Source organism: Gouania willdenowi, chromosome 19, assembly GCF_900634775.1.
Source record: "Gouania willdenowi chromosome 19, fGouWil2.1, whole genome shotgun sequence".
Taxonomy (NCBI): domain Eukaryota; kingdom Metazoa; phylum Chordata; class Actinopteri; order Blenniiformes; family Gobiesocidae; genus Gouania; species Gouania willdenowi.
This window is the reverse complement of record NC_041062.1, coordinates 19,309,377-19,329,395: the sequence shown is the minus strand read 5'-3', so window position 1 is coordinate 19,329,395 and position 20,019 is coordinate 19,309,377. Positions and strand designations below refer to the sequence as shown.

At 37.2% G+C, this 20,019-nt stretch overlaps 2 protein-coding genes across 7 annotated transcripts in view; one reads left to right on the top strand and one right to left on the bottom strand.

The window, feature by feature from the left end:
• arhgap17a (Rho GTPase activating protein 17a) overlaps positions 1–4,545 on the bottom strand; it is a 67,758-nt gene extending 63,213 nt beyond the window's left edge. For all 6 annotated transcript variants that reach the window (XM_028476408.1, XM_028476409.1, XM_028476414.1 and 3 more), the window contains exon 1: positions 3,978–4,545. In XM_028476408.1, the coding sequence (XP_028332209.1) occupies positions 3,978–4,030 (53 nt within the window). In that variant the 5' untranslated portion in view covers positions 4,031–4,545. The remainder of the gene's footprint in view (positions 1–3,977) is intronic.
• A 1,451-nt stretch (positions 4,546–5,996) lies between these two features.
• lcmt1 (leucine carboxyl methyltransferase 1) lies at positions 5,997–18,399 on the top strand. Its single transcript, XM_028476216.1, has 12 exons — positions 5,997–6,025; positions 6,197–6,296; positions 10,076–10,167; positions 12,064–12,185; positions 12,292–12,368; positions 13,139–13,200; positions 13,286–13,388; positions 15,046–15,166; positions 16,016–16,117; positions 16,454–16,545; positions 17,823–17,920; positions 18,043–18,399. Exons 2-12 carry the CDS (start codon positions 6,211–6,213, stop codon positions 18,063–18,065), a joined length of 978 nt encoding a protein of 325 aa, XP_028332017.1. The 5' UTR covers positions 5,997–6,025; positions 6,197–6,210; the 3' UTR covers positions 18,066–18,399.
• Positions 18,400–20,019: the final 1,620 nt, after the last annotated feature.

Sequence of the window (20,019 nt, the reverse complement as noted above, 5' to 3'; positions counted from 1 at the left end):
AGGTACATCAAGACACATTTTCATTACACCAACAAATACATTAAAAAATTAATGATATATATCAATGGTTCTCAAACTTTTTTAGCTCACGTACCCCCTTTCTCTAACTTTTGAATGCAAGTGCCCCCTTTGTCCGACTACAACATTTTGCTTAGAATTCTCATAATGATGGAATGAATGAGTGATAACTAGGGGTGTCCCGGTCCGATATCGATATGATATTAGCCTGAAAACAAATATCGGAATCAAATTTCCGGATTCTCCGATATATATATTTATATTTATTTTATTTATTTTCCCCAATTCATTTTTTATTTATTTTATTCAATTGTAGAAAACTGTAGATATTATGTTGAAGGTTAAATATATGTAACCAATTTGTTATTATTAAATAAATGGGTCAGTTTTTTCTCATACCTACTGTTGCTGACTATTGTTCTCTGTTTGAGTAACATCACTTGATCAAGCCTTTTCTAACATTCCACACTACAAAATAGGTAATTATTGTTTTTTTTATTGAAAAAAAAAAAAAAAATTATGATTCATGCTGAAATTGGATCAATATCGGTATTGGCCGATACACTTGGCTGTAATATCGGTATCATATCGGAAATTAAAAAGTTGTATAGGGACATCCCTAGTGATAACACATATGTAAATAAGTGGAAAGAAACAGTATTTAGTTACTTCCTCCTGAATAGATTTATTTCTGTAGTTTAACTAACCCTAACCATGAAAATGGATGATACCACATGATCATTTTTGGTATCCATTAAAGATGAGATTCCCTAGACTCTGTATTACCCACTGTACACATATCCTACTGAACTATTTGCAAATACTGTTGAAAAATTTACTTTTTTGAGAAGTCCAATTTTTTTTTCTATTAAATCTAAAACATTTCAACAATGTGCTTATTTGACGCAGAAACATTTCAACTTAAAGCTGTTTTTGGCTCAAATTGCACTGTGGATCTCCAATAGTATAAGAGTAGGGCTGGGCAATATGGACCAAAACTAATTTCTTTATGTTTTTTTCTCAAAATAGCAATATACGATATAAATCTCGATAATTTTAATTCAATTAAAGTCTGACCCCAAAGACAACTCTTCATGGTAAAATTTTCTGATGCAAAATGCCACACAGGCACATTTATTAACAAATAGTTGGACAATATGTGCCACGTTTGGCTTTTTCTCCAATAAGGGACAGCATGTGTGAGTGAATTCTGTAGTGTGGCTTGTTTAGGGGAAGGTCTGTGTTAGGAAGCACTCAGAATTCCATCTAACTGTGCTTTTTATGCTGTTTTGAGAAGTAGTGACTCCTATAGTCTTATGCTATTTTTCACACTCTCCATTTGTTCTCTGAACTCCAACAATATAGTATATGGGGTTTATTTTCCCAAACTAGCCTGTTTTCTGGAGTTTCAGCCCTCTGAAAAGTCACTTTCAGACCGTTCCTAAAAATAGGCTGTTTTTTAGGTCTTCGTGCATATGTATGAGTGGGCGTAAACACAATCGCTGCATCAGCATGTGTGTTTATCACAGGAGAAATAGAATAAATCATTAACAGTCGCTTTCTTCTACTCCTCACCTCTTTTGACCAAAGAAATAATACATTCAACATAGGGCTGGGATAAATGCTTATTTTTTAAACGATTAATCGAGTGACAATTTTTTCGATGCATTGATTAATCTCACAATTCATTTTTCAATTCGATCATCAAATATTTCCCAATTAATTGACTAAAAGCAATAAGAGTGTGACTATATCTTGATACAGCAATATATCGCGATGTATTTTTGCAAAATCGATTATCGATATGCTCGCGCTGACATATTTTAGAATTTTTTTTAATTTTTTTTAAACCTTTTCTGCTTTTTCACTAAAATGTGCAGGTACGTCTTCACAGAAATGTTGTCACTGTTTGTTGAAGGAATCAACATATTGTTTACTGGAATATTGCACTATAATGGTAAATGGTAAACCCTATTTATTTTTACAGAAAGCACTACTGGAGAAACTTATTTGTTTATATTGGTATGTTGACACTTATTTACAGAAATGTTGCACTAAAATAGTGTCACTGTTCACTTTTACAATTTATTGTCTTTCAGAGATTTAAAATAAAAATTGTATATTTTCACTTAATCTTTTTTTTGTTGTGTCATATCGTGAGATAATCCTTATTTGTACCGCGTATCGTATCGTAAGGTACTCAGAGATTCCCACCCCTAAAAAGCAATTAATACATGTTGATTTTCATATCTAAAATGAAAAAAATAAAAAATGAATTCCTCCGCCACTCACATTTTTCTTAAACTCAAAATTCCAAATGCTGATACAGAAAGTGCTTTTCCAACAAAAAATGTGCGTGTGTGTGTGTGTGTGTGTGTGTGTTGCTGCTGCCAGGGCAGGTGTTTCCCCCTTGTCGCGTCGACGCGCTGCCATCCGGTCACACCCGAGATAAAGTACGAGGGTTACGGGGAACAGTTACCTTCGACGAACGAGTGCGTGTCTTCACTGCCTTGCACTTTTGAAACTCAGAGGAGCCACTCGCGTTAGTTATTCTCCGGTGCCGCCATCTATGTGCGCATATTTTGCGTCAACGTATTTTTTGCGTTGATGTCATTGATTACGTTGAGGCATCATCAAGATGATAATCCATTGTTTAGTCCAACTGCCACGTTGCATTGCGTCAAAAACATGTCAGATAATCCCATAAAGACATTACGAGGCGGCATAACGGCTACTAAAAGTGAAACTGATTGTGAGGGCTTGCGCTGCTCGTCGGATTATCTTTAAACAGAACGTGGGCGACCGTGGCCCAGGTGGTAGTGGGTCGTCTTCTGATCGAGAGGTTGGGGGTTCGATCCCAGTACCTGACTATGTGTCGAAGTGTCCTTGGGCAAGACACTGAACCCTAAGTTGCTCCCAGTGGTCGACTAGCGCCTCGCATGGCAGTCCTGTCCCACTGGTGTGTGAATGTGAGAGTGAATGGGTGAATGAGCTGATATGTAAAGCGCTTTGAGACTGCTTCAGTGTGGTGATAAAGCGCTATATAAAATCAAGTCCATTTACCATTTTACCAACGTAATGATATTAAATGTGATATTGAGTGTAACATTAACCTGCCTTCGCTATGTTTGTTTTAGCCGTGAGGTAGTTTGAGAGAGAGGAGCTTGAGGAGTTGTCAGGAGGAGGAGTTTCTGCCTTATGATGTAATATTGGGGGGAAAATCCAACTAGTCCATTTGGAGCTGACATTTTACAAAATGTGGAATAAAAAGGGAGGGAGGAACTAGAACTTTTTCAACTTTGTCCCTCTGAATGCGGTTAAGGATTGTATATCACTGAAGCTAACCATTATAAAGTAATTTCTTCGTATAACTGCCCCTTTAAAACAAAATAAGCTATAAAAAGAAGAAAAAAAAATCATGTATATTTATATATATCGATAAAGGCGATATTGTAATTTTCGATATCGTCAAAATAAAAAACTCAATACATCTTGCATCTTGATATATATCGCCCAGCCCTATATAAATGTTACCCTTATAATTTCATAGTTCAGTTTAAAAAAAAAAAAAAAACAGGTCATGCATAGGTTTAGTATTAAGGGATACTATGAAAGAGGATTAATGATACTATAGAAAAAACAAAACAAAAAACAAGGTCCAATATTTTATTATTATTATTATTCTGAGGGCAAAAATTAATTCTGACTTTTTACTCAGAACATTAATTTTTTTATTATTATTATTTTAAACAATTGTTGGACCTTGTTTTGTTTTTTGTTAGTTTGTTTCCAGTTGTTCTAATCCTCTTCAGTGGGATGCTCTTATGAAAGCCAGGGCAGACACATTCATATCATGTGATCTCTTCTTTAGACATTTTAAACTAGATGTTGTATTATTGGCGGTGTTGTTCACACAGCAGCACATTATTGAGGTTTCTGGTTCATTTCTGAGCTCTTACCTGCCCACGGTCTGGTTGGCAAGCTGCTTCATCCGATTGAACTGCTTCTTCATCTTCGGTCCCTTTTTTTTCCAGACTTTAATCCGAATTTAGGCTTCAACACCCGGTCTCTGACTGGTAATGAAGGGCCTCTCCCTAACTTTCCCAGCTGTCGCTATGACAGAGAGAGCTCCATAGAGGCACTAGCCACTCACTAACAGTCCGCAGCCAGGCTAGTACACCCGGCTAGCCTTTCCCCAGTAAAAGTCCTAGAGGAAAGTCTCCACTAGCGGACACAGCATGGTGTTTGGAACGGGTTTAAAGTCCCAAATAAAGCACAGACTGAGCCTCGCTTCTCATTGCCGCCGTCAGTTCCACAACGTTAGCTTCATGTGCTAATGTTACCGAGCAGTGAGTGAGTGTGGTGGGCTAGCGGGGAGCCCTCAGCCCTCAACCCTCTACTTCTGCTTCTGCTTTTGCCTCAACATCCACTCAGTCAGCGGCAGGAAATCGCGTTAGAGCAGCTTTTATTTTTTTTTTAGTTCATAGAGAGAGTTCTTGTTCTGTCAGCCTGCATCACCTCCCTCTGGACACTGGCTGCACACTGCACGCTTTACTTTAGCAGATGACTTTTCCTCATTGACATATATTGTTCTATATATGGTTAGAGTGTCCCAATCCGATATTAATATCGGAAATCTGTCTGATATATATATATATATACAGCCATTTTAAAGATGTAAAACCTTGTTTTAATCAGATATTTAAAAAAATAAATAAATAGATTGAAAGTACCAAAAAATGATTGAAAAAAGTAGTGAATGGGATATTAAAAACCACAGAAATTGGTTAAAAGTTGCAAATTAAAGAAGCCAAAAACAGGTAAATTAAAAATAATAATAAATTTAAAAAATAAATAAAAGGAAAAATAATTTAAGTGTCAATATTGGAACAATTAGTTTAAACTGGCAAATAACTGGCACGGCAAATCATGAATGTGGTTAAATTGGCAACAAAAAAACAAAAAAAAAAATGGTGACAAGAGTTTATAAGTGGCAAAAATCTCTTGAAAGTAGAAAAAAGGTATTGAAATTTAATAAAGTAGCAGAAATGGAAATCATGTAGCAAAAATGCATCAAAAGGAGCAAAATATAGCAAGCTTGCTGTAGTTCAAAAAAAGGGTGAAAATGAGCTCAAATTACAGTATATATATATATATATATATATATATATATATATATATACTAGATACTGTCTGTAAAAATTATCCATCCATCTATGCATTTTCAGACCCCCTTTGTCCTGAGTTAAAATTTAATGGAGTTAATTTGAACAATTCAAGGTAACTTCCTTTAATTTTTACTGTAACCAAAAATAACAACTCCATTGTTATTTTTCACATTAAAAGTATAATTTATTTTCACTGTTTTTATCAGTTTTGGGGTTATTTTTATGGTCTTCTAATTATTTATTTATTTTAATTTCTGCTATTTATTTGTTGATCATTCTTACATTTAAGTGAAGGTATTGTGCACTTTGTATTTTTTTCAGCACTTTATTCAATTTTATATTATTCTTATTTATTTTACATTGTTAAAACGTAAGTAACCCACATGGTTTTTCTCATACCTATTGTTGCTGAATGTTGTTCTCTTTTTGAGTAATATTACTTAATCTAACCTTCTAACATTCCACACTACAAAAAAGTAGTAAAAGATGATTTGAGCTGATAACGGTTCGGATTGATATTGGTATCGGTCGATATTTAAAGATTTTGATCTGTTGAGACAATAGCCTACATGTACAGAAGATATAAAGTAGATTTATCAAACAAAGAAATTTGTCGCTTCAACGCAAGTGGGAAAAGGTAATAATATGATAATATATTTAATTATAACACAGAACTATGAATATGAAAATGTATAGTGGTTGCACTGGTGATGGAATTTAAAGAACAATAAGAATAAATGTTAATTATTTTCACGCTAAACGACGTGACTCTTAATTTGAAAAGCCCTTTGAACATACAGGAAGAAGTAATGTGTAGTTCCGGTGTCACGCGGCTTCAGGTGAAACTACGTTCATCTTATTTTTAACCACACAGTTCGCTCCTTGTTATTTTTAGCTACTGGACTATGCTCGGGTTTATTTTTTTTCGTTCGTGTAACCGTTCTTTTTTTGGATTTGTTACTGTGTAGCAGCACAGCTAATATTAATAACAATAATATTAATAATATCAGGAGGAGGAGCGTCCATGGCAGCCCGTGCTGCGTTCACTGACTCCGACACTGCGGATGAAGCAGTGAGGGCGACTTGTGACGATGCGACTACATGCAAAAGGTAACGATACACATAAACTTAATCTGTTTCAGTTCTGATAGTCACTGCTTTAACTGCCCACTCTGCACATAACTACTTTAACACCAATACATGCATTTGAAGAAAATTTGGAACCCCTGGGCAGGTTTTCAACACATTTGAATGATGTGTTCATTGACATAATATAACTCAATGTTATTTCTAATAGTTAATGTCCTTTGTAAAGATGATTGCTTTTTGTCGCATTCGTCCACATACGTCAAACTCAAGGCCCAGTGGCCAAAACTGGCCCTTTAGAGTACGGTTCTCAAACTTTTGTTTTGGCTTAAGACAAGTTAAAGTATCCCCTCAGATTGTCTGACTTTTTGCTCAGAATCCTGGACTTTTATAGAGGCCACCCTAAGCCACACCTAGGGCTGGGCGATATGGAAAAAAAATTAATATCACGATTTTTCAAAGTCAAACTCACGATTTCGATTTTATCACGGTTTTTTTTTTTTTTTTTTTTTAATAAAGCACACTTTTAATTAACATGCTAATTTTTGTTGAAACAAGCAAAAACATTTTTTTTTTCAATTTATTTCAATGTTGTACAACTTATGAACACACAAACAAACTCACATCAACTATAAGATTACATATAAACTAACAAAATTCACAGTCTAGTTTTTTACTGTCAAGTTTTCAAGTAATACTTTTAAGTGTAAATTAGTGCAACTTGCAATGACAACAATCGTATAAGGGCTCATCCAATGAGGCAAAATAATTTTAGTGCACAAATGAACTTTTGGTTAAAAGAAAGTGCAAGTCTTTCACCATATTAGCCCCGCTGTCTGTCGTCATGCACGTCATTTTTTTTTCATCCATGTCCCACGACTCCAGAGCCTCTCTTAATCCTGCAGCTATTAGTTCACCAGTGTGATCCTCTGGGAAATACGTAGTTTGCAGAGTCGCATTGCACAGCACCCAGTTGTCGATGTAATGAACTGTTATGCTCAAATATGGTTCAAATGTTCTGCTGGACCATAGTTCACTTGTTGTGGCATAGAACTGCACATTTAGTATTTTTTGAGCAACTTTACTTCGACAGTCTGTATACATGCGTGGGATGACGGTGTTGGAAGCGCTTATCCAAAACTTCTACCATCTTCTTAAAGCCCACTCCTTCCACCGTTTGTAGCGGACACATATCCTTTACTATATGAAGAGCCACAGCATCTGTAATAGTGTTCCAGCGTTGACTGCCTCTATCATAAGGTGTAAGTTTAGCGAAGGCATCTGATATCTTTTGCTGTGGTTTTGAAGCGGCCGCTGCGGGGGGTGATTTAGCTGCTTGTACAGCTCGACTTTCACTATACTGTTTATTATGTTTTCGCTTCAAATGGTTAAACAAGTTTGTGGTATTGCCGTCTGTTGCCTTTACCGTCTCCGTGCACACTTTGCATATTATATTATTATGCTCTTTGTCGTGTGGGGCGAAGCCAAACCAGTTCCAAATTATGGACGTGGAGTTTCTTTTCGGGACATAATCTCCGCTCTCCGCTGCGACCGCCATGCTCCGTGCTTGTTGATGAATGAAACACAGGGGAGGGGATTACGTGCACCGATCACTCTGATTGGTTAAAGGTCACATGTCACCACTGTCAGAGTGGAGGGGGAGGGGGAGAGGGAGAGGAAGGAAAAGAGCAGCGCCTTCGGCTTTCACAAATATGCTTATATCACGATCCTACGATCTCTCAAAAAATACAGATTGTCAGCTTTGGAGATCGTAAGACGGTTTTATATCGTCATATCGCCCACCCCTAGCCACACCTGTGCAATAATTATGCTGTCTAATCAGTATCTTGATATGCACACCTGTGAGGTGGAATGGATGATCTCTGCAAAGGAGAAGCGCCCACTAACACAGATTTAGACACAATTATGAACAATATTTGAGAGAAATAGGTTTTTTTGTATATATATAGAAAATGTTTTAGATCTTTGAGTTCAGCTCATGAAAAATGGGAGCAAAAACAAAAGTGTTGCGTTTATATTTTTGTTCAGTGTACAGTATGTATTTCTATAGTTTTAATCATTTCCTCCTGTCATCTCCCTCCAGAGGGGTATTCCATAAAGGAGGGTTAACAAACTCTGAGTTTATTCATAAACTCTGGGTCAACATACCCAGCGAGGGGAAACTCTGGGTATCGGATTCCGTTACAGCTGGTATGAAGTGGGTCAATCAACCCTGAGTATGTAAGCTTGGGTTACTTACGTGCACGCGCGTGATTAAAACGCCATCATCAATGGATCAGAGATGACTCGAGCTGCCATGACAACCAAACGGAAGAGTGATTTATTCACCATATGGGTGAAATAAGCCGGTGTTTGAGGAATATGAGCCTGTTCTAAAGGTGCGTTCAGTCTTCAGTGACAATAGTGGCTTAAATCACCCGTAATAGGTCACACTATTTGGTCGCTTCATCACTTTATTGCTTCAGTGACGTGACGAGCGGTGAATAATATGAATAAAATGTGTCTGAGGAGACGTGGCAGCAGCATAGGATGGCTGCATAGAGAGCCCTCCCGTTACACTGGACATAAAGACAGTGACTGCCGCTTGATATCAAATCAGTTATATTGATTTTTAATGTAATTTTGTCGCCAGAGTTATCTCGACGTCCTAAGAATGTCATAAAAAAAAAACTGAAGCGGGATGCGAACCCGCGACCCATCGCTTCCAAGAGCAGCATCACAAATCACTGCGCCGTCATACCTTCAAAGAGACGTGATCTACAGATTTAACTGTATAACAATATAAAACAACAATCGAGCCTTAAAAGTGGATTCATTTAAATTTTCATCTCCTCCTTTATATTATTCACAGGTTTGTATTCAGGGAACTTTACTACAGACGTCAGTAGATGTTTTAATGCAGATCAACCTCTCAGTGACTTTCACTTAATGATCTGTATCCACAATGTTATAAAGAAAACTACCGTTTGCACAAAAAAAAAAAAAAAAAAGTAAAGTAACACAACATTGGTAATGATGTGAGCACGTCTGTGGTGTGTGATGTTACTAATGTGTTTCAGAGAAGAGTGTTAAGGTTCATTAAAGTGTTCAGAAACGGTGTTCAGGTGGGCGGAGCCAGGTAGAAACCCAGGGTTTTTTGATAAAACCTGCCAGCGACCAGGTTTAGTTCACGGACAATGTTGCCAGGGTAACATAGTCAGAGAAGAACATACCTCGCGTTTAGGAATGAGATACTCAGAGTTTCCCTCATTTGAGCCTGAACATAATCTGAGTTTGAACATAACCTGCTTTATGGAATACCACTCTGATGTGGGACCGAGACTTACATACAAGTGCCACAAAATCCAAAAAAATGTAAAGTGAAGATCCTGCAGGGGACTGATATCTGTCACTTATTGCTTTGATATTATCAGTGCTGTCCGTATTTCATCGTATGTGAAGTGCAAACTAGAGCACAATAATGATAAAATGACTAATTTTTCCACCTAAAATCTGTGGCCCTCTCAAGATAAACTGCTCTGTATTTGAACTAAAATGAGTTTGACACCCTTGCATTAGTCCATATGTGGTTCCTGAACTACACAGGGCTGCTTTACCAACTGAATAACCTACGTAGCGCTTTTCTTTATTCATTGCAATCACTAATATACATACAAGGTTCCACTGCAACAAGGATGAGAATCAAACAAAACATTTGATTAGAGCAGTGGTTCCCAAACTGAATGGAAAATGACTATTTATGAAGTTAGTTGAGTTTGATAATTCCTATTTGTTTGTTAAAGGTTTGCTACCAGCAAAGGTTACTGGAAGGACCCGTACATGCAGTATTTTGCCAGATCTGTGGGAGAGAGAAAAGCTCCTGAAATCAACAGAGGTGAGTCAGGCTGTTCATAGGCCCTGTGTGAGGACTGTTTAACATTTAGACAGTAGATACCATTTTTTTTCTTTTTGATAGTTTGATAGTAAAAACAGACATGTTTATTATCAAGAAAAGCATTGGGAAAAAAAAGTTATTGGCCGTCATTTATCAACCGTTCGTAGGTTCAGATCTGAGCGTATGACGTGCGTTCGACTATATTCATGCAACCTTTGGTATTTATCAATTCTGACGTGATCATACACTACATTCAGATCTCATGTCTCACGAGTATGTCGATTAGTGGTGCAGCAGCAAAATGTGAGTGTGACTGCAAATTAAACATTAAACAAGCCTCAGCTGTCATTGGAACATAAGCAGGCACACATTCAGCACAGATCAGAATACATTATTAAAATGAATGAAACAAAATAAAATTACTTAAAAAAAAAAAAAAAAAAAAAAACCCACATTATTATAGATGCCACTCTTTTGGTTTTCCTTCCACAGTATACTGTATAACCCCCTAGGGTTCACCCATTGCACACACACACACACACACACACACACACACACGGGACGCCCCAGAGAAAGTGTGCAACATAATTTTCTAGCCTGATCAGTTTTTCCACATCATCGCATTGGTAATGATGTTTTCTTTGATGTGCGCAGCACGGCCTGTGGCAGCTGTACGGGATAAATAGGACCTCATTTATGCTTTTAAGATGTAAATCGTTTCTTAAAGTTACTGATGTACAGTATAAATGTGCTACAGTATTTTAATCAGCAAAGTGATGAATTATTTAATCTTTTTAAGGCTTTCGATCATTAATTTCTTTTAATGTGATATTTATTGCCTAAAGCATGTGGACTGAGGCCCATATAAACTAGGGGTGTCCCGATCCGATATTGATATCGATCCGATATCTGCCAGAAAACGAATATCGGATTTTATTGGACTGCATCTAAAATCATCTAAAATATATATTATATTATACTTATTCAATTGTATAATGCTGTAGATATTATTTTGAAGGTTAAAATTTATGTAACCAATTGGTTAATAATAAATGGGTCAGTTTTTCTCATACCTACTGTTGCTGACTATTGTTCTCTCTTTGATTAATATCACTTGATCAAGCCTTTTCTAACCTTCCACACTACAAAAAAGTAATAAAAGTATATATGATTTGTGTTGATATCGGATCGATATCGGTATCAGCCAATACTCAAGGCTGCAATATCGACATTGTATCGGAAGTGAAAAAATTGTATCGGGACATTACTAATATAAACGTCATATAAGTGCATCTCTCAAGGATCTCTGATATGAAGTTGCTCGCATTGCACACAGGGGGGCAGACTTCATCTGCTCGGTAAATGATCCTCTTCCACAGAGCGTTTAACCGAGCTCCTAAGTCCAATTTTCACACGTTCAGAAAGTGCATATTTGTTTTGCTCTCCCTCAGATGTGACAATGCCAATTTTCATCTTGTAAAAGTTTCTTTTCCTGTTTGACCTCAGTGGGCGTGGCCTCCGAAACAGGAGGGCATAACAAGTTAATGACGATCAAATTCAGCCGCCGCATTTATCAACACCCGATTTTTTTGTATACTTGGATTGATCAGATATGAATGTCATAAGTCACACGTTGGTCCTGTCGTATGACCAAATGAGCACTCAGATTTGCACTCGTTTTCACACAAGGTTGATAAATGAGGGCCAATGAAACCGAACCTCACACCCTGTACATTTCCTAAGCTTTGATGTGTTTTATAAGCATCAGTAACACCATAACGAGAGCTCACAAAGCACCAATAAAACAATCTGACAACATCTCCAAGTGCCTGTTGCAGTAAAGCTCTATTCTCTCATGGCCCACATCTGTGTTTTATGAGGTGTGTGATTTGACAGGTTACTACGCCCGAGTGCAGGGCATGAACCATCTTCTGGATGCTTTCATAAGGAAAACAGAGTGTGACTGCCAGGTGATCAACCTGGGAGCTGGACTGGACACTACTTTCTGGAGATTAAAGGTCATATCATTTAATCTTTAATCTTTGTGTCTATCATAAATTTGACTGCATCATAAAGTGTCGGTGCATACCTGAGATGAAAGTTTTTGTGTTTTTGTTCTTTTAGGAAGAAAACCTCCTCCCTCGGAAGTTTTTTGAAATAGATTTTCCAACAGTTGTGGCCAGAAAAATACACAACATAAAGTAAGTTAACTGGGTTACCATTGTAAAGTATTCTCTTCTTTTCTTTTCTTTGTTGCGCTATGACTGGGGAAGGAAGGATAGGTTATGTTATTTCAAGTGTGCACTCAGAACCGCTGTCAGAAGGGAAATGTTTAGGAAATGACTTGTCTGGTCCATGCTGCAGTGTGTGTGCGTGTGCGCGCGCGTGCGCGTGTGTGGCTAGTAGCTACTGCTGCTTATGTGGACCAAAGTGAACCATGAATGGCACAGGAGACATTTTAACAATCCTTTTATTTTAGAAAGTGTCTAATTGTACGGATACCGTACGGACAACCACCGGTGCTATTGGTACGGTTACCAAAGTACAAGTACGTAGCATGTTAGAGAGTAACTAGTAACTTTCACCTTGAGTATTTTTTAATTTAGCTACTTTTTACTTGTACTTGAGTATTTTATGTAAAACTTCTTGTACTTGTTTTTGAGTAAAATTTCAATCAAGAAACAGTACTTCTACTTGAGTAGGATATATCAGTAGTCTTTACACATCGCTTCTGAGTATATATGATCTTTTTGATAAATCTTTAATTGTGGTCTTGTAATGTAGAGTAAAAACCTGCAGAGGGTGATATTTTGCCCACAAAGCAACAGAATTGACCTCACTTCCACTGTATTTGCTGATGTCTTCCAATATATGAAGGTATCTGAATCTTTATTGATGCAACAGTATGGTTTTCTGTATAGCACATATTTAAAGTGCTGTTGTTGGTTAAAATGTGTCATGTTTTCAACAGAAAAAAGCCACCGCTGTCCAAACCCATCATCGAAACCCATTCAACAGATTCCTTACTTCTTGGTAAACAGCAGAAGTTGTACTTCATTAAGAGTGGACATGTATTTGTGAATCTGTTGCTTTGTAATATCCATCACTTTTTCTACAGATGCTCACAGCCTCGACTCAGATCGGTATTGTATCATAGGTGCCGATCTTCGAGACATCTCAACTTTGGATCAAAAGCTGAAGAAGTTTCAGCTTAATCAAGAGTAAGTAATCAGATACTGAAACTAGCAAAGGTTCTGAGTGTTTGGTAAAGCTAAAGAAAAAACCTGCAGTGTCATTAAAAAATGCATCACTCTCCGACAGCCTTTGGTTGTTTCCTCGCACATCTTCAGAAATCCAAGAATTGAAGCTTTTCTCGGCATCTCTCACTGTGAGCAGCCTCAGATAACACTGAACACACTCCATTTGGAGCCTGTTTGAATGGATACAACACACTACCACATGTGGGTTGAACGCCCTGAGTCAAAGGCAGAGCCAAACAGATAAAAACTTCAATAAAAAATTGCATTGCCGCGACAATGTAAGTGGGAATGTGAAAAATAATTGTCAACTCCTTTGGTTGATTGTGTTTATTGTCATTGAACACAAGTTTCACATAGTTCCCGCAAGATCAGGTCTTTTTCTTGAATAGTATTTTAAGTTGAGGTTTTGGTAATCCAGACAAGGTTTTTCAGGAGATTTTTTATCTTTTACAATGTTTTAACTGCCAACGTAGCATACAATTCAAGAAGAAGACAAAATGAATTTTGCGGGAATTGTTACATGGAAGTCAAGTGAAACATTAAAGGAGGCATCAAAGTTGATCAACATTTTCTTAAGTCGGTTTTTTAGGACTAAAAAGTCGGACCGTGCCATCCCTACATACGAAATATACAAATAAATAGCTTGCTTTAAAATTCATAATTGATTGTTATAAAAGCTTTATACTGTAAATAGGAGAACAAGGGTTTTATTTTTTGCGACGCGTGTGTTTTTATTTGCCCCCGTAAACAGGAACAAAGCATGTCAGATACATCTAAAAAAATTTGAATATCGTGATATATATTTCTCTCTCTCTCTCTCTCTCTCCCTCTCTCTCTCTCTGTGGGTTTTGTTCTGAGCCTGAGATCCTCACACATTGGTTTGGCCAGTGTTCACATCTCGCTCCCCCTATAAGCTGTTAACTGAGTGGTTCCGGGCTCTTGGAAAGGTGTTTTGTTTGTTTTTGGCCCAAAGTATTTGGCTAAGAAAACGGCTGTCCACATACTGATGAACTTTTTGTCAGGTTCTGCTAAGTTAGCAATATGGCTGAGTAGGAAGAACCAGGTAAACAACACTAAGTGTGTGGGTCCTTTAATGGTTCTGAAGGGACTTGTGAAGGACAGACTGAGAGTGGAGTTTATCTTTATAATATGACAAATGATGTGCAGACCTTCACTCGTGTGTGGGCTGTTGGGGGGCTTTGTGCTCTGTTGGGGAGGGGAACAACTGGTGGTACAATTTTGATGTTTGTTGTCGATGTTTGCTGTTAAAAAAAATCTCTCTCTCTCTAAAACAGCTTTATTGCTATGAGAAACAGGTTTACATTGCCAAAGCAAGTGTGACCTAGAACGATGTACACAGGAAAAGATTAAATGTAAAAAAAAAATTAGCTTTTATGAGTGATGTAAAAGGTTATGTACAGAATTTTACGTATATCAATATACACACACATTTGTGTCCGGTTGCACAAGTTTTAGGAGTTGCCGCTTTTGCTACTTCACAGAACAGCGAGATATGAGTTTTGGTTCATATTGCCCAATCCTAGAATGAATGTTGAAAAGCATTTGCACAGCAGCACCGCAGACTTTTTTTTTTCCAATCTCCTGCTCTCATCCTCAGATTACCCACAATGCTCCTCTCAGAGTGTGTGCTGGTGTACATGACGCCGTCCCACTCCTCCAACATCATCCACTGGGCCGCAGAAAGCTTTCACACGGCCATGTTCATTAACTATGAACAGGTGAGCTATAGGTAGAGCGTACCCCTGACATTCCAGGATAAGGCTATGTTATCTTCTCTGGGACCTTGTGTGTCAAAGCACAGTGTGATAAACAACCACTAATAGAGATTTAAGGTGTTTGGAAATCATTTAGGTTTTAGGAGACAGTAATCTTAACGTTGTTCTACATCTGGGATGGACAACTTTATCACAGCAGGGCCACAAAAATGTGATTGTATCTGACCTGAGGGCCACAGTATCAACATTAATGCCAGCATTTAGAATAATGACCGATCTGAGCATTAATACAGGGAAAAAACACAGGGTTTTGTCTTTTTGTTGTCTTTGTTTGTGGTTTTGTTGTTGTTTTAGAGTAATTACGTGTATTTTTTTTTATTTTTTGTGTTCTTGTACTTTTTTATATTTTTCTATCATTTTCAGAATATTTGTTGTTTTTGTGGTCACTTTCTGTTTTCTGTATATTTTCATGTCATTTTGTGCAATTCTGTTGGTAGTTTGTCTTTGGAGTTATTCTGTACTGTGTTGTTGTTTTTGGAGTCATTTTATTTGTTTAAGGGGTTGTTATGCCTGTCTTTGCTGTTATTTTGAAATATTTTTGTGTACTTTGTGTATTTTGCTGTAAATTTTTGTGTTTTGGAAGTTATTTTGTGTATATTGTCAGGCTTTATATTCCTTCCAATTTCTTGAATTCCAATTTTTGGGGGCCGCACAAAATTATGCCAAGGGCTACATGTGGCCCCCAGGCCGCCAGTTGCCCATGTCTGTTCTACATGCATGAGTGCATGGGTTTGATTGTGGTGGAACGTCTCCATGAGATACTTCAGCCTCAGGTTTGGTCTGTGCCTGCAGGTGAACATGAGCGATCGGTTTGGCCAGGTGATGATCGAGAACCTGCAACGTCGTCAGTGCAACCTGGCTGGAGTGGAGGCCTGTCAGTCCCTGGAGTCACAGGTGACCATTAAAGACACAGCATAACCAAATCAAGAGCCCTTTATTAATAGTCTAATCAGCAAGCAAATTTAAAACAAGGTTTGATGTAAAATTATCTGTGTTCAAATCAGGGGACGGATCTGGATAAGCATAATGCTTTTTTCCGTCGCCCTTTCCGGCATGAAAAAGGACAAAAAACAAAAAAAAACAATGATGTGATTTTGCTCTGAATGTCAAAATGAATTTCTGTGATTGCAAAACCATGTCGGAAATGAACTGAATAAATAAATAAAAAATAAATACAATTTATTTTAAGAATATATAAATGATGGACCGTTTTCCATCTTGTGTTTGCAGAAAGAGCGGTTCTTGAAGTCTGGCTGGGAGCACGCCGACGCTTTAGACATGATGACGGTCTACAGCATGCTGCCACAGGAGGACGTAGCAAGGTAACGGGAGACACAACGTTTAAGTGTCATTATTCATATCTGCAGAAACTCTGTGGAAAATTGGACACAGGGTTAAGACTCAAACATACTCATGCAGACATCTGCGGAGTCACCAATTAAGTGCAAGTGTGGAGTGTACAGCATAGCGATGCATAGTTGACTTCACTGGCGTATTGTAGTTTTTTATGAAGTAAAGATTGACAATGACTCGAGATATATTTCCAAAATGTTTTAATGTTTTAGTGACAATATTAAGTTTTTCTGCAGCAAGCAGTGGCTGAAATAACAGGTAATTTATTTCATATAATTTTAAAAGAAGATGTAACAAAAATGTTTAAAATTTCAGCAAAGCATAACAACAGGTTACATTAACCTTTACAGTAGCATGACCAACTTAGCATCTGCTTTGCTTCACCCCATGCAATTCAATTCAGAGGGTCCAGCTCTGATAGTGTGGTCTCCTAACCCTCGTCCCCTGGGAGAACCACAGCTGAACATCTGGTCTGGCATCATAGTCCATCAGTTCTGGCGCCTCGATGTTGATTCTGATAAGGTTCTACACAGTATCAGGCCATCATATCTGACTTTATCTCTGTGGGATCGTGTACGCTCTATCACTCAGCTCGGCGCGTTCTTTCCCGCCCCCTGTCTCAGGTCCTATAAGCGTGCCCCACATGCGCTCCATCACTCCGCTCGGTGCGTTCAGTGCGCCCCCCATGCGCTCTGTTTTTACGCGGGCCCGGACGCCTCAACGTGTAACTCCCCATTTCCTCCTTTTGGATTTTCAAAATAAGGTGACCCTACGCACTCGCACAGATGCGACCAGATGAAATTTTCACTTGCACACTCTGAAAAAATACCAATTTGGTCGCAGTCTCCAGCCCTGAGCTGTATTTCACTGCCTGGTGAAACAGAGCAGGAGAGATGGAGACGAGCTACGACAGTAGCGACACCTTTAAAACACGTCCCAGGAGTATAAGGACTACAGAGAAGCGCTAAGGACTGTGGGAAATGTAGGATTTTACTTGAAACTACTATGCGGCGGTGCGCTCAAAGATAAATTTGGGTGGTCAAAATTACGATTTCAAGTTTGATCTATCTATTCCATCCATCTTCATGCTTTTTAAGAAGAATAAAACTTATGGTTGTGACTTTTTAAATATAGCACTTCCATTCCCAATTGCACTGTCATGAGAAACTCTAGTTTTTCATCATTTTATCCTCTTTTTTTAAGATGTTTTTTTTAAAAAAAAATTCATGACGTTACAATTTTGCAGAATTGAGCGACTGGAGTTCCTGGATGAAAAAGAGCTGTTGCATCAACTTCTTCAGCATTACAGCATCTGCTGGGCCACTAAGGACAAACTCAACCTGGGTATTTCATACATTACACTGTTTCTTCTCATTGTATTTGCCTCACCACCGTTCACAAATAAATTATGAAATTATTTTCATATTTACTGCCATCTTTTAGAATAACAGGTTCTCTTTCCTTAGGTTTATCACAGCTGGCGTATTAGACACGTCTCTCTGCCATTGCTCGCATACGACATCAGTGGAACATCCAACATCACTGGAACATCCGACCGAAACAACAAGATCAGAAAGACGTGTAAAACAAGACTTCTGAGAAAATGAAGTCCCAATTGTCCATCCAGTCATTGCTTTGCAAATCCTACGGTGCTGAAAGTTCAGTGATTAAATAGGATTTCTCATCTCTCCATGAGAGCTGTGAAGAATGAAGCATGTTGTTACACTATCATTTGTCATTATTTTTACACACTCTTACCTTCTGACTGATCTTTGTGCCACTTTTGACTGGTTAAAGAATGTAAGCATTTAAAGGATTTTAAATGACGTGTAGTTTTCATTTCTCAGTTTATTGTATTTGTCCTGGAGATGAGTTCTGCAACTGAAACCATTCTTACTTATTAAAGGTTTGGTTCTCTTCAAGGAGAGGACGATGATCATTCTGAAGTAAAGCCATTATTTCTGTTGAAGTGCAGTTTGTGGAGAAATGTATGGAAGAAAAGTAAAATATCACTAAAAATGTCTAAAGTCAAAATTATGAGATACTAAGTCATAATTGTGAGATACTAAGTCATGATTGTAAAATATTAAGTCATAATTATGAAATACTGTCTCATGATTGTGAGATGCTAAGTCATAATTATGAGATACTGTCTCATGATTGTGAGATGCTAAGTCATAATTATGAGATACTGTATCATGATTGTGAGATGCTAAGTCATAATTATGAGATACTGTATCATGGTTGTGAGAATCTAAGTCATAATTATGAGATACTGTCTCATGATTGTGAGATATTAAGTCATAATTATGTCATACTAAGTTATAATTATGAGATGCTAAATCATAATTATGAGATAATGTCTCATGATTGTGAGATACTAAGTCATAATTATAAGATACTGTTATGATTGTGAGAGGCTAAGTCATAATTATGAGATACTGTCTCATGATTGTGAGGTACTAAATCATAATTGTGATATACCAAGTCATAATTATGAGATACTGTCTCGTGATTGTGAGGTACTAAATCATAATTATGATATACCAATTCATAATTATGAGATACTGTCTCATGATTGTGAGATGCTAAGTCATAATTATGAGATACTGTCTCATGATTGTGAGATGCTAAGTCATAATTATGAGATACTGTATCATGATTGTGAGATGCTAAGTCATAATTATGAGATACTGTATCATGGTTGTGAGAATCTAAGTCATAATTATAAGATACTGTTTCATGATTGTGAGATATTAAGTCATAATTATGACATACTAAGTTATAAATATGAGATGCTAAATCATAATTATGAGATAATGTCTCATCATGATTGTGAGATACTAAGTCATAATTATAAGATACTGTTATGATTGTGAGAGGCTAAGTCATAATTATGAGATACTGTCTCATGATTGTGAGGTACTAAATCATAATTATGATATACCAAGTCATAATTATGAGATACTGTCTCGTGATTGTGAGATGCTAAGTCATAATTATGAGATACTGTCTCATGATTGTGAGATGCTAAGTCATAATTATGAGATACTGTATCATGATTGTGAGATGCTAAGTCATAATTATGAGATACTGTATCATGGTTGTGAGAATCTAAGTCATAATTATGAGATACTGTTTCATGATTGTGAGATATTAAGTCATAATTATGACATACTAAGTTATAATTATGAGATGCTAAATCATAATTATGAGATAATGTCTCATCATGATTGTGAGATACTAAGTCATAATTATAAGATACTGTTATGATTGTGAGAGGCTAAGTCATAATTATGAGATACTGTCTCATGATTGTGAGGTACTAAATCATAATTATGATATACCAAGTCATAATTATGAGATACTGTCTCATGATTGTGAGGTACTAAATCATAATTATGATATACCAATTCATAATCATGAGATACTGTCTCATGATT

Excerpts from the sequence above, each read along its gene's own strand:
- lcmt1 (XM_028476216.1), top strand. The coding sequence starts at position 6,211 with ATGGCAGCCCGTGCTGCGTTCACTGACTCCGACACTGCGGATGAAGCA. Across the intron at positions 12,186-12,291 it reads CTACTTTCTGGAGATTAAAG|GAAGAAAACCTCCTCCCTCG; the intron begins GTCATATCATTT and ends TTGTTCTTTTAG. Across the intron at positions 16,546-17,822 it reads CCACAGGAGGACGTAGCAAG|AATTGAGCGACTGGAGTTCC; the intron begins GTAACGGGAGAC and ends ACAATTTTGCAG.